The sequence below is a fragment of the Parambassis ranga genome, chromosome 9, assembly GCF_900634625.1.
Source record: "Parambassis ranga chromosome 9, fParRan2.1, whole genome shotgun sequence".
NCBI classification, from domain to species: domain Eukaryota; kingdom Metazoa; phylum Chordata; class Actinopteri; family Ambassidae; genus Parambassis; species Parambassis ranga.
The window spans coordinates 1203217-1216915 of record NC_041030.1 but is presented as its reverse complement, the minus strand read 5'-3'; the positions used below and the strand labels follow the sequence as shown (position 1 = coordinate 1216915).

General features: G+C 41.0%; 1 protein-coding gene across 1 annotated transcript in view; it reads right to left on the bottom strand.

Annotated features, from left to right (window-relative positions):
- Positions 1-5372: 5372 nt before the first annotated feature.
- si:dkeyp-14d3.1 (transmembrane protein 132C) overlaps positions 5373-13699 on the bottom strand; it is a 115937-nt gene continuing 107610 nt past the window's right edge. The window contains exons 7-9 of the mRNA XM_028414212.1: positions 9950-10223; positions 7965-8156; positions 5373-6654 (exon numbers count right to left, since the gene is read on the bottom strand). Of these exons, the coding sequence (XP_028270013.1) occupies positions 5491-6654; positions 7965-8156; positions 9950-10223 (1630 nt within the window). The 3' untranslated portion in view covers positions 5373-5490. The remainder of the gene's footprint in view (positions 6655-7964; positions 8157-9949; positions 10224-13699) is intronic.

Sequence of the window (13699 nt, the reverse complement as noted above, 5' to 3'; positions counted from 1 at the left end):
CTCACCTGATGGATCATTCAGGCCAGCCTTGTCTCCCTACAGGCATCAATGAGCCTTGGCTGTCCATGACCATGTCACCACTTCACTGCTTTTCCTTTACTTGGAGCACATTTGAAAGGTACTGACCACTGCAGAGCACAGGCGTGTTCACCTGCTGCCTAATGTATCCCACCCACTGTCAGGTGCCATGGTAAACAGATAATGTTTTTAACTTGATCACTATTAACGTTGTGGCTGATCAATGTACATTTTTCATTTTCAATAAAGTATGATGTGCTGCCTCAATATTTTAAATTATATAGAGAGTTTAAATGATATCCTTATTAGGATTTTTATTTCTTGCACAGCCCTGCTTAATTTATAGTTCTGCTTTTTTTTCGTTCAAGTTTTCGTTATAGTCTCAATTTATATTTCTATGTCACTAATGTAACTCATGAAAACAAATAAGCGTAAAAAAACGAAAGTCAAGAATCAGAGCACATTGCAGTCCTGTATTTTAAATTCAGGCAGTGAGACAACATCGCTGCTTCTTCATGAATTACAGATTGTGCCATTGAACCTCACATTCATAATTAGGGTTATGGTTTGTTGGTCCTGAGGCAACCTCAAAGTAGAGTTCCTAAATTATTTATATTACAAAAAAACACACCCTGTGGCAGACTGTAAAGAAAAATGTTCCGCAGAGGTGTAAAGGCTTATTTTGCATTCCCACTGGGGCAGGCAGCATATTTCTTCTTGGTTTCATCAGACACAGATTGAAATCAGCGTCACCACAGATCATTTTTTTAATGCTAAGACCTCCAAGCCATGAGACTCAGAGAGGACCATTTCCTGTTTAATTTGGTCAGAGAGCCCACATATCCATGGCTGAGTAGACAGCTTGATGTTTGAAACCAACACAATGCCTGCAGGTCATAATTTTAGTGTGGCGGCTTGTTTCTCATGTCAAGAGGAAATTCTGACACATGGAAGCGGTTATGGAGACAGAATTGCTGGGCAATAGCACTGAGATATATAGTGTTGGTAGTGGCTGATTTATGGGCCAGAATTGAGGCTTCTGCCCCTGTTGCTGTTGGAACAATTGAAGTATTTTTAAAGCCAGCCTACTAGGAAATTAATCAATTTGGTGAACACAAAATTTTGTTTATGAACACAATCTTTAAGACAAATTGTCAGTCTCTGCAGTCATGCAAATCCTGGAATACACTGGTAAGCTCTCCAAAATGAAAAAAGTTCATGAATTCTGCCCCCACATTGGTTAATTAAGAACATTGTCCATGATGTCAATTACTTTTCAGGGGCATGTGGCTGTCTAACATAATCTACAGTATGTTAAGCTGCTTTTAATTGTATTACTGCAGCTTACCTGTGTAATGAGCAGCTGGCAGATGCTGCCAGAGATGCTGCTCCAGTAATTGGAGGATTAGGAAGTATCATTGCATGTTAATTAAGATAAGCTAATACAGACACAATGTTTAAGAAAACGGCCAAGCAGATAAATCGCCCATCTCTAAGTACTGATCATTCACATTTACACAGACCTAATTATGTTATCTGAGCTGCTTTTGTTAGTCGCCATCCCAGAGCTTTTTTCAGTGGGAGAATCTCCAAATGGAACAAAGTTGTTTAACTTTAAAGGCTACAGCAGTGAGATCATGCTGAAAATACAAGCTATACAACGGTAAACACAGAGTCTTGGACATTCTTCTTTTCCTGAAAATGTACTGGTCTTTTAACTAGAAAGACTGATTTCTGTGCTGCTAAGCTGCACGGCAGGTTTAGGAAGCTCGTTCAGGCAGATCATCTGTGAAATAAGCAACTGTAAACTGCCCTAACAGCATACATCCATCTGGATTTACTGCACCAACCTCGTTATTACATACAGGCCCTGAGGTTTAGAGCATCTTGTGTGTACACGTTGGGACTTGACTCCCATAAAACAGTGCAGGTATCAGGATAAATCTTTTTCAGCCACTCAGCCACTGAGGAATAGTGTTCGTGCCAGCTGTATCTTGGTAGCCCCTCTGACCTTATGCTGTTTTCTGGCATGCAAAAATACCTTGGCTTGTCTCCAAGCACTGCCTGATACGTCGCTCCCCTGTGCACGGTGCCCCACACGAGTTCTCCCGGGCCAATATATCTAGGTGACATGGTTGGATGCTCAAGTCATGCAGCCGAAGGGCTTTGCTGTAGTTGTTTACTGCCTTTGGGTTTGTAGATCATCACTGAGATGCTTTGTTGATGACGATGTGTGTGCTGATATCACTGTGGCAATTAAAATCTGATTTTACACTGTGTTATGGGCACCAACAAGCTGGTACACAATGATTAATTACAATTATTATCTATAAATCCTATAAAAACACCTAAACTAACATTTAACTGATCATCAGTGTTACATTTAATGACACCTTCATGCCCCTAACAAGAATGGAACCATATATTTGTGAGTCTGGTCAGACAAGCTACTCTGTGTGTGTTAACATTTGTCTGTGTGCTTTGGTCAAGTGGGAAATTATGTTTACAAGACACAGATTTGGCACAAGGGTTTTGTTTATGAACAATGTTGTCTTTGCTTCCCTGCGGCTTCATCTGTAAAATTTGGTTGGAGCAGAATGTCAAGCTGACCTTGTCTGCTGCGCCTTTCGCTATTCTACAACAGTGTGCTTGTGTATGTGTGTGTAAGCTGTCGTGAAAAACTGACTTTAAAATGAATTCAAAAGAAGTAACATAAATCAAGCAGCGGATAATCATTTGGAAATTGCAAATACAGACCCGGCACATTAGGACCACGGGGAGCACAGCCAACCATTAGTGAGAGTTTGTTGGTCTCACATCATCAATTTAATTAAAAATCCATTTAAAATGGAGGCCTGGGGAAGGTATTTTCCCCCTTTCACGGAAGTCAAGACTTCAAGGCCAACTGAAGTGATTCTTGAGTTACCATGCTACAAGAATTGACGTGAGTACAGTCATTATATCTCCTGTGCCACATCCCAGCAGTACAGCCGAAGCCCAAGGGGTTGGAAACGGTGGGTCCATAATAGGCTGCGCTGCTCTGTTCCTACCTGAAGAGGCTGAAGCCAGTGACAATGGTCACAGGAAGAAAGTCACAGTGGTGTTTTAATTACACAGAGTTCTCCATCAATCATGCCCCATGTGGCTGACTGTTAAATCCCTCCCATATCTACACAGGCTCTCCTCGTCCTTCACAGTCCATGGGCTGAGCACAGCAGCCATGGTCCCAGCACACAGCACATGGAGCACACAGACTCTGCTTCAGTCCCCTGCAGCCTCCAATAAAACCACAGAAGGAAATCCACACAGGAACCAGCACATCATAACACAGAAAACAAGGGCAGAAACAGCATTTCTGCACACCTGTGTGTTGGCAAATCCTGATGTTATGCAGCAGATAAATCGCTGTTTAGAGTTAGTCCCCATAACCCACATAATTTATTATGCTTAGTTTATTAAAAACAGTGTGCACAGGAAATAGGAGGTTAGGTTAGCCCAAGAAAAACTGGAAACTAGTACTTTTAGCAAAATATGTAACGCAATGCGTGGACTTCAGTCAGAGGTTTGAGTCCCCCTGACACTGCAAGCTGGTTTCGATTTCACCCAGTGTTCAGTTTAGTTGTTGCCTGCAGTTTTATTTTTAACTGACTGGATTTGGCATGAGGCAGCCACACCCTTAATTATGCGTTTATTCTGGGTCCATTTCAAATGGGTGGATTACAAACCGCTTGTACAGTCGCTTATGAATCTGTGGTGAATTATTTTTGTACCAGGCTGTAAAAGCGAGGCAACTGAACTTGACTTTTCTTCAAGAAGTTTCGCTGCTGCAAACATTTCATTTTAACATGGAGGTCTACGGAGATTGATTTACACTGCAGGTGGACACTGCAGTTTTTTAGCCTTCACACTTACCAATCAATCCTTACCTGAACAAACAACCAAAATCAAAAGTACTCCTGTAATTATCTGCACACTATTACAAATATTGACAGGTGTCTGTAGAACTCCATCCAGTGCTGATGTAAATGGCATCTCTAATTACACTCAAGCTACTACTTCCTGCGGTATCTCCCCTCTTCCAGGTCATATTGTTGAGTGTTGTTGATTAACAATTTGATCTACATTCCAGCAACAGTTAACATAATGTGAATATTTCTCCGCTTGATGGAAAATAATACACACACACATCCACACACCCAATCAGCCAACACCACTGTGATGATAATAACATTCACTGAGCAAAATGCAATTTTTCAGATGACTGCTTTTGTTTAGGACATTTTCAGAGATGATTATTATTTGTTCAATTATCTGAATAATAAAAGATCCATTTTCAGAAGGAAACATTTCCCACCTTGCTTGTAATTATTTGTGTTGTGCCTGCACACTCACTGAGACTCAGAGAGCATATTACATTCCACTTTGTCCACCAGTATGCTTCCTGCTTCCTGTAGAACGGAGGATAACAAGGCATTAACTGGCATGTTCTTCAAAACTGGGGGGGTGGCGGTGGCGGTTGCAGTTGGAAACGTTCCATTATGCTGTCCAGTCATTTATTTTACAGACTACCTAACACAGTGGTTATCATAACACATAATGAGAGTGTCAGTGATGTCTTGGTGTGAGAAAAGAGGATGCTGAGGATAGAGTTAGGTGGAAATAGATGATTTGCTGTGGTGACCCCTTAAGAGAATAGCTGAAAGGAGAAGAAGAAGAAGTGTTTGTGGGTAAATTGTATCTTTCTGATAAAAAAGGTGCAATTGTCTCCCCATAACACCACCATCTTCACTGTAGATTTTATAATGCAACAAAAACTGATAAACATGTTTGACATTGTTGTGTATTCCTTAAATGTTATGAAAATACAATATACAGAGCAACAATACAATGCTTTGGAGGCTGTTCAGTATATACATAACAGGTTGTATGCCTTGCTAAGAAATGAACTGGAACCTTTTTTTTGTTTTTTTCAATGACATGCAGAAATTTGTTTCTTCAACCTTTCCAGATTTCCTCCACAGAATAAGGACCTGACATAAGAAATTAATATCCAAAATAATACAAAACTTCCAAAGCCATTTAATGTGCACGCACACATACACACACGCACTCAAAACATCTATCTAGACATGTTACTGTTTGTTTTAAAATCTATATACTGTTTGAATATCACAGGTCAGCACTGCTGCAGATCAATCCTGGGATTGTTTGATTCTAAACCCTGTAATAATAAAATGATGATAAAAAGGTAATCATCTGAAAAACAAATGAAAAAAGAACCACCTGATGTTCTCATATGTTCCTTAGGGATTTATCATGTCACATCTGTCCTCTTAATGACCCTTTGGCAGTTTGGGGGTGATTCTAATGTAAATGTTCTCGTCTTTCACAGACTGCGGGTCTGGTTTCTGTGTAGACCCACTTTCCTCTGGAAGGCATAAGGGTGAGTTTATTACAAGAGCACACAGAGCATTATGCCACCTCTTTTAAAGCACTGTCATTTAATCTTTCCATATAATTGCGCAACTCCTTGGAATCTCCCAGCTGCACATCTTGGCACACCCACTTAATGTCCTGGCTTCCAGTCAGTGTATTAACAGTGGGATAGCTATTGTCTGAGGGGATGGTGGTGAACGTGGTGAATTTAACTCGCTTCCTCTTGGTGGTGGGGGAGTCTCCTTTGCTGTCCTTGGCTATGCAGCCCACGTCAGCCGCCCGGTGCACTTGGCCCTGCACATTCTTCTGGGCGGAGCCCCCGTTCAGCAGGTGGCTGCCCTCCTCAAGGCCGCTGCTCGAGTCCATCATGGAGGTCTGTTCCTCTTGCTGAGGTGAAAGGCTGATTTGGCTCTCCAGCAGCTCTGCCTCATTCCCCAGCCACACCCAGTCATGGGCATGGTTCATGTTCTCCTGGCCTTCAATGGAGAGTTCCTTGTGGCGGTACTTGAGAGTATAGGAAATGCAGTTAATAAGAAAGACCAGGATGGCAAGGCAGAAGACCCCTAGCAAAGCGTACATGCCAATTTCTAGGTCTGTGAGCCCACGAGCAGTCTGAATGAGGTCGTCGTCCATATTGCGGCCACGGGGTAGATCTACTTGTGCAGGGAAATCAGCAAAGTCAATTGGCATGTTCTGGCTTCCTTCATCTGAAAGTTTATCCCCATTGGGTCTACGCATTATTGCACTTCTAGTAGTGGTAGCTCTCCTCAACACTCCATCCTCTATGTCGGAGATGGAGCTGCCATAATAGTGGGTGTCAAGGCCAGTCCTGTCCTGTGTGGAGGATAGCTTGCCTCTGTTCTCCATATCATCTCCATCAGGGCCATACTCACTGCTTCCTCCTCTTGAGCTCTCGCCATGACCAAACTTCACCTTAATGTTACAGTTCCCTGCTGCAAGGACGCTGCGGCGCTTGAATTTTTGGCAGGCTTCACAAACAGTCATCTCCACCCTGACCAGCAGGCCCTGACCCTCCGCCTCTGTCACTATGATGGGCCATTTCCACGAGGGGTCCTGCTGTACTGTCACCACTTCCTCGTCTAGGGAGGTGGCTGTCAAGACAAAAAAATCTGGATTGTAGAGGTCTAGCGGAGCCATGGAACCGTCACTGAACTGCAGCCAGGCGCTGATCAACGCTTCCTGTGAAAAGAGAGAGAACAGTGAAACAAAACAAAACGTTTTGTTTTGATTTTACAAACAAATTGAAACCATACTGTAAACAAAAATAAATAACAGCATTCAACATCATTTCTTGGAAACAAACCGAACAGATAAATTGCTAGGCGTTTTTTCTGGGTAGTTAGAGGTAGACTGCTCAGGTAATATCCGCCTGCTAGGTTCCACTGACTTACTCGCAGGAGTTTGAATTGTAAAAATGAGCCATTTGAATGTCATGACCCACGTGTGATATTTACTTTCAAAAACACAGTTCAAGATAGGATACAAGCTCACTAAATTGTATAGTCCTGCTAATTCAGCAGTTTGTTTGTTTTAGCCAAGGAAGATACAGATTAAAAGATCAAACAATAACATCAACATCGTTGGTGTGAGAGAGGATTTGCCAAGCATTAAAAGTCTCTTAGCCACAAAACGGCTTTTAATGCAGCTGAAGCACCAATTCCCAAAGTGTAGATCTCCACTGTGGTCTGTCAATGCTCCGTAATGACTGACAACAGAGGACTCAGTGCTGCCTGCTTATCTTTACACTGTGCATGGAGATCGAGCAGATAAATGGCCTTTTGCATCCCTCTTCAGTGAGAGGAAGAAGCTAAAGAGGAGCAGTACTGAGAGGGATTGATGGGCAGATGAGAGGCCACAGTCAGAGTAAGCACGGCAAATAAGAAAGAGGAGCAAAAGTTAAGTCTGTCATATTTCTCTATGGTAGCTGTGATGCTGCTTTTTGCATACCATGAGATTAAGCTCTGTTTTATTAGCTATACCCAAAGTAAACACATTCTGTCACACTCTGCCTTGCAAACGGGTAAAGATGGTGTGACACATTTACATGAGCACATGCACACTCGCACTGTCTTTGCTCGTAGTATTGCTCATTCAGATAGTGTGAAATGGAATTTGGAAGTGTGTCTTCTGTTTTGGAAAGCGTTGCTTCAGCTGATATATAAAAAAATTCTGTCTTTCATCAAATGATGAATAATTTAATATGCTACAACAGATAATAATTACTGGTGTAAAACAAATTAACATCATTATCTGTCTTAATCAGATCTGGATAAATGGTGCGCAAATAATTACAGCTCTTTGTTTTTTTTTAATCTATTAAACTGAATCACCACTCGTTTTTGTTCTGAGAGGAATGCATGCTCAGTTAAAGTCTATTATAATGTACGCAAGGCCACACCTAATGATCTCTATTTCCATTGTTTTTAACAGAGATGATTTCATCAGTTAGCTGCCTTTGGATCAGTTACATGTTTACAGCTTATCCTGACCTGTTTGGGGTTCTGCAGGACCTCCTGTGTGGTGGTAGTAGCCAGGACAGCTCTGTTGCTTCCTGGACTGAGCTGCAGGCTCATGGAGAGGCCCGTCACCAGCTGGACACCCAGCTCTGTGATGGACACTTTGTCATCCAACACCGTGATGGTCTTCTCTGCCAGGATGGAGTCTGACAAAGGAGACAACACCTGGGAGGTGCATTCAAAGGAAATGATGAGATTTGATTTGCTTTCATAATATTCCACACAAATATGTAATTGCTAAGCAGTCTCAGCATGACTGCGGTGCTATAGCTACACAAGAGTGACCGTATAACCTGTTCATGAAAGCTTTTCCTCTCCCTTTCTAAACACAGGGTTGTGAAAGCCTCTCCCCGGAGAAATCAGCAGCAACACAAAACACAACTGAATACAGGAAATAAGCAATGCCCATATAGAATCTTCATCAACAGAAAAATCCAAGCAGAAATAACACACTACTGGTCACACTGTGTGATTGACACAGTGATTCCTGGCAAGTGGAAAGCAAAAACATCACATCAATGAGCATTTAGCTGTGACAGGAAAAAAGAAATAGCAGATTACCGCGAGTTATAGGTGATTTAAGAAAATGTCTTTCCTGGTGTTTCATCTGCCATAAAAGGCTCACAAGCTCCTGTGCAATATGCAAAAAGCCTAACACAAAACCTGATCAAACAACAGTTCAACTTGGCTGCCATCCAACCCTCATTCCTGCTGGAGGTAAGAATCCATTCCCTTTGATTAGTACTGGACCAATCAAAAGGAGATCCACACTTTAACCCCCAAAACAGAAGCAAGACATGTATATACTGTATAATGAATGCCATGAGAAGATACGTGTTTGTCTTCCGCTGCATACATATCCTTATAAACACCTCCTCATGCATCAGTCAGTGTGACGCGTAGCACAGGTAGTCACAGCTGTCAGACCTCTGCACCAATCATATTTTCCAGTGCTTGTTTTGTGAGAGTGCTAAGGGTTTGCAGAGGTGAACACGTCTGCACACAGACAGACAGATGTATCCTTGACACCAGGAAGCAGATCCCACACTCACAGATGTCATTAGGAGGTTGATATTCATCCAGTTAGCATGAAGAGCTTGACAAACTAAAAGGGCTGAGGGTGGGAGGACCCACTCACTGCTGAGAGGTTGAAGCACCAGCTGTGACACACCAGTGAGCATCTGTCTGCCCTAGACAGGAAAGGTGCTAGTCAAAACATAGCAGCAACACTGGCAGCTACTATTGTCCTCAGAATAAATAACTTGATCATGTTTTTTGTTTTAAATTTATTTTATATAGTATATTGTGTCTTTCATTCTTAAACAGTGTTAAAATTACTAGAAGAATAACACATTATATCCTGTACCAAACCTAGACCTTTGCCAAGACCTCTGACTGCCTCTGCATTGCATTTTACTGTACATTAACTCTGTGCGTGCACGCATGCGTGCATGGTGTGTGTGTCTATTCAAGAACATTTCCTGACATCTATATCATACTCTTGCATAAGCTGAAGACTTCCAACACTGGTCTTCTTTTGAGCATATTAAATGAGCATGCCTGAGAAAAGGAGTACAACTTTGTTATTATTCTTGTAGTGTTAACATCATGTCTACCAGATATGATATCATTTAGTCAATCAGGCAATCAGAGAATATAAATGAGCCACCTGTTCAGCTAGATTACCTGTTCAGCTAGATTACTGGAACCAGTTTGCTTGGGGATAAAATTGTTAGTGAATGCAAGAAGAATTTTTCATAAGTGTACATAAAACATATATGCAGACGATGACTCTTTTCCCTGAATAATTTTGGCTTATCTTCATTTCATTTACAGTACAACCCCTCTGACTGACAGTCATAATGGCTCAGTTTTCTTTTCTTTTCTTTTCTTTTCTCAGATCTAAGCTGTTTATTATAACAGAATAATTTTCAAGCTTGCCACTTTATATAATATACCTGGATAGTGGTCATCCCAGTGTCGAGTCCCACCAGTATCCTCTTGTCCACTAGCTTGGCCAGCTGTGGGTCCTCCACCTTCAGGAAGTCCCACACCAGCTCTGTAATGTCCACCTGCCAGTCTGTGCCCAGCATGAAGTTCGTCTGACCTCGGGGGTCGGCTGACTCGGCCACAAAGTGTGTCAGAACTTTAACCATGGCATGCTGGTACTGCAGAGTGCAGCTTCGCCCTCGTCTGTCTTCGTCGTCCTCGTCCTCACTGTCCCGTGTGGACCTGCTGAGAATAACAAAAACAATTGAGGTGTAAAAAAAGCCCAAGGAGCTTGGTCTAACCCGTCAGATCACAAAAACACTGATATTGTTTTCTTGTGATAACTAAACTCAGAAAATGTCCTGGTCCCATGGGTGATCAATGGATCAGATCAAAACTGGAATTTGTGCAATACCTAATGTTTGGTTAATTTTAAAATGTAAGCATGCTAACATCTGACATAGATAACATTACCTTCTACTGAATACATTTGTATGGCTATTTTCTGATGGCATAAATGTGCTATAATATGTGCTACATGCCAAAGTTAATTAAATCAAAAAAAGAACACATTTTGTCAATAAGTACACCCCCCTAGATACAGCACATGGTCACATTTATGCTAACAGAACATATGAGGACCCAACCTGATCCGATCATAGGAAAGCCGCCCCGTCTGTGGTTTACGTTGACCTCATACAGAGATGATTACCTGATGAAGATCAGGTTATGATACACTCTGATTAAACCAGTAAGAGACGATCAATCCTGGGAATGACTGTCATCTTTCTTTCTCAGTGTCTTTCCTTTGCCATTTTGGAACACCCGGTCTGGATTGTGTATGTGCACATAGCTCCTTACTGCTTTTCTTAATAGCCTCCCTGATTGCTCTGTTGCTAGCAAATCTAATTTTATTACTTCAGGCAACAAATCAGCCAACAGAGCACCAATTCTTTCTCACCAGGAAAATTGCTTTGAGTATGACAAACTAGGTTTAAATAGTTACAATCCAGCTGCAGTGTTATTAGATTTTTGCCCATAACTGTTTCTTTATTTTTGCTTTAACAAACACCTTTAAAAAACAACAGATGAAGCACCCTGAGATGTTGAGGAAGCAATGTCTAAACAGTTGATCTGGGAGAATAAATGCTGTTACAGCTCTTCAGTCTTTCAGTGGGGGCACAGCTGGGATGCTTGCAAACACAAAAGAGCTTTGTCAACACAACTACTAATCATACACTGCTCTGTAGACTTACATCCACCTTTCAGTCTAATCATCATTTGTTTCTCTGCCTCTCTCACATACACCAGTAAAGGTTGAAATCATGATAAGGGGACAAGAAAATAAATTCTAAATATCTTTAACTTTTTTTCTTGCAATTATCTGGTCTGCTTGTCTCCTTTGGTCTGAATCCCCTGAGAAATCTGACTGCATGCGAAGTTGTGGGAATAAAGATGTTAGCTGCACGCTCCAGAGAAAAGCCAAGACTACAGAGAGATTTAAAGTTAAGGGCTTAAAAGCTTTGCTGGCAGGACTGATTTCACATGCAAGAATGACATCCATTAACAGAAGACACTATTCTGGAGTCAATATTATAACCTGTATATATAATAGAAATTACATCCGCTGCAATTCATACTGTGATAGTGTATGCATGAGAAATATTTATTATGTGAAAAGATCCTTTTCTTTTCATGCACACACAAACCATTGAGAAGATGAATTTATATATATATATATATATATATATATATATATATATATATAGATGTATACATCTGACTCATCTGAGTGTAGCTATGGTGGACAGCATCAGTCATAGAAAGAAAAATGTTGGAAAAAAGATGTTACTATAATGACCAAACTGCCTTGAAAGAACGCTAACATAGCTCCATTCACACCTAGGATTAGCATGTACCTCTGACAGCTGTAAATACAGGTGTGAATGCACCCACGACAGAATGGGGACAGAGACCTGATCACCAGACCACAATCAGCGCGCTGAGGACCCTGATATTCCAGCAGTGTAAAGGTGAATATGTCTTATATTTTACACCAGCCACCCACTGTCCTCTGTAGCCCACAGACCAAAGTGGTAACAGGAGTTAAGTATGTTGCCTGCAGTTTATTGTAGGCTGTTCAGTCTATTCTTCATGCATCAGGCAGCTGCAGGACCCATATGCATTTCTAAAGAGAGAGAGCTGCTTTTTTAATGTATGAGCACAACAGCACTAAATTACACAAGTATACATAATAATAATAATAATCCATGCTTGACAGGAGACAGACTCATTAAAATGAGTGAGCTGCCACACAGCACACGATTTTCATCTAATCTAACTTAATTATTTATATTTTATGAAATATTCCAAAAGAATGAGAGCCGTTCACAACTGGTCACTCTGTGTATGTAGTCAGATCACGCCGGCGTGATTGTATTACGTGACATTTTCAACACGTCGTAACAGAAAAACCCCTGCCATCTACAATGCTGTCGATCTTTTCCATCGATCTTTCTTTGGAAAGTGCAGATTTCGAACGTTCACCCAGTTTTTATTTTATGTTGATACACCCAGTAAAACCAGAGATACGATACGTTTTAGTTCGAGTATTTGTCAGAGCATAAAAGTGCGATCAGAGCGCTCGGCAGGCGTTGGATTTCTCTCGCCGTACTCGTCAATTTTGGTCTTTTTACAAGTCGGTCAGATATAAATAGTAGATAAATAGTATTTTTTTCCATTCGGATTTAGTGATTTTTGTTTGTTTTGGGGCCCAATATGTTAATAGAGTAGGTTAAACCTAAAAATAATGATCAGATCTTATAGGTGAGGTTGTGCTGAAAAAAAGGATACCAAACATGGGTATGGTAATATTTTCAATGTGGGATATTAAGACAAAACCAAAAGCATTCATAAACAGCCAGAATAGGCCCAGACTTGTGAAGGTTAAACTCAATAAGCATGGACCTGATCTGAGGAAACATACAACCTAACCTGTACAGTTGTTTCAAGCTTTGACATTGTTTCTTTTTATAATGACTTTCAGCCACCATGGTATTATTCCTAGGGCAGTAATGGGAAGTTTCTTACTAATGATAGCTTTGGTTACAGCCTTCTGAAGTCATTTTGTGGGTGTTTTTGTCTTCAAGCACAATTTGTCACTTGACATTAATGGTCACAGAAATTAGAAATGGCGCTGATGTTACAGACACATTGACTGAATCAGCATTTAAGCAGTGCATTTATAGGAACATTCATACATGTGTATATCAGTCTATTGTAATGGATTCAGTAAGTAAACAAGCTGATAGTGAAGTCCAACTATTTTAGCTCCGGTATAAATCTGATATGCCAGTGCTTATGCAGCCATCTCAAAATCTAATCTAAGGTTAATCTAATAAACAAATCACACTCGGTGCTGAGAACAACCTGCTTCACAAAGCAATTTTTCTTTCCGCTTCATTCACTTTCAAGCCCAGCTCTGACTTCAGAGTAGATGCTGCATGTTAATGTGTGTGTCATGCTTATTTTTGTTGTGCCCCGTGGATTGTGTGCTGTATTCGCTTTGGCATTTTGCTGCATTTTATTTTCTGCTACAATGACATGACGAAGGTCACTTGGACAGAAATAGGAAGTGTTGTTTCTATATATACAGACGAAGCTCTATCTGACAACAGCTGATTGTTTGGTTGCTAGATGAGTCTTGTAGGGTTTTTTTA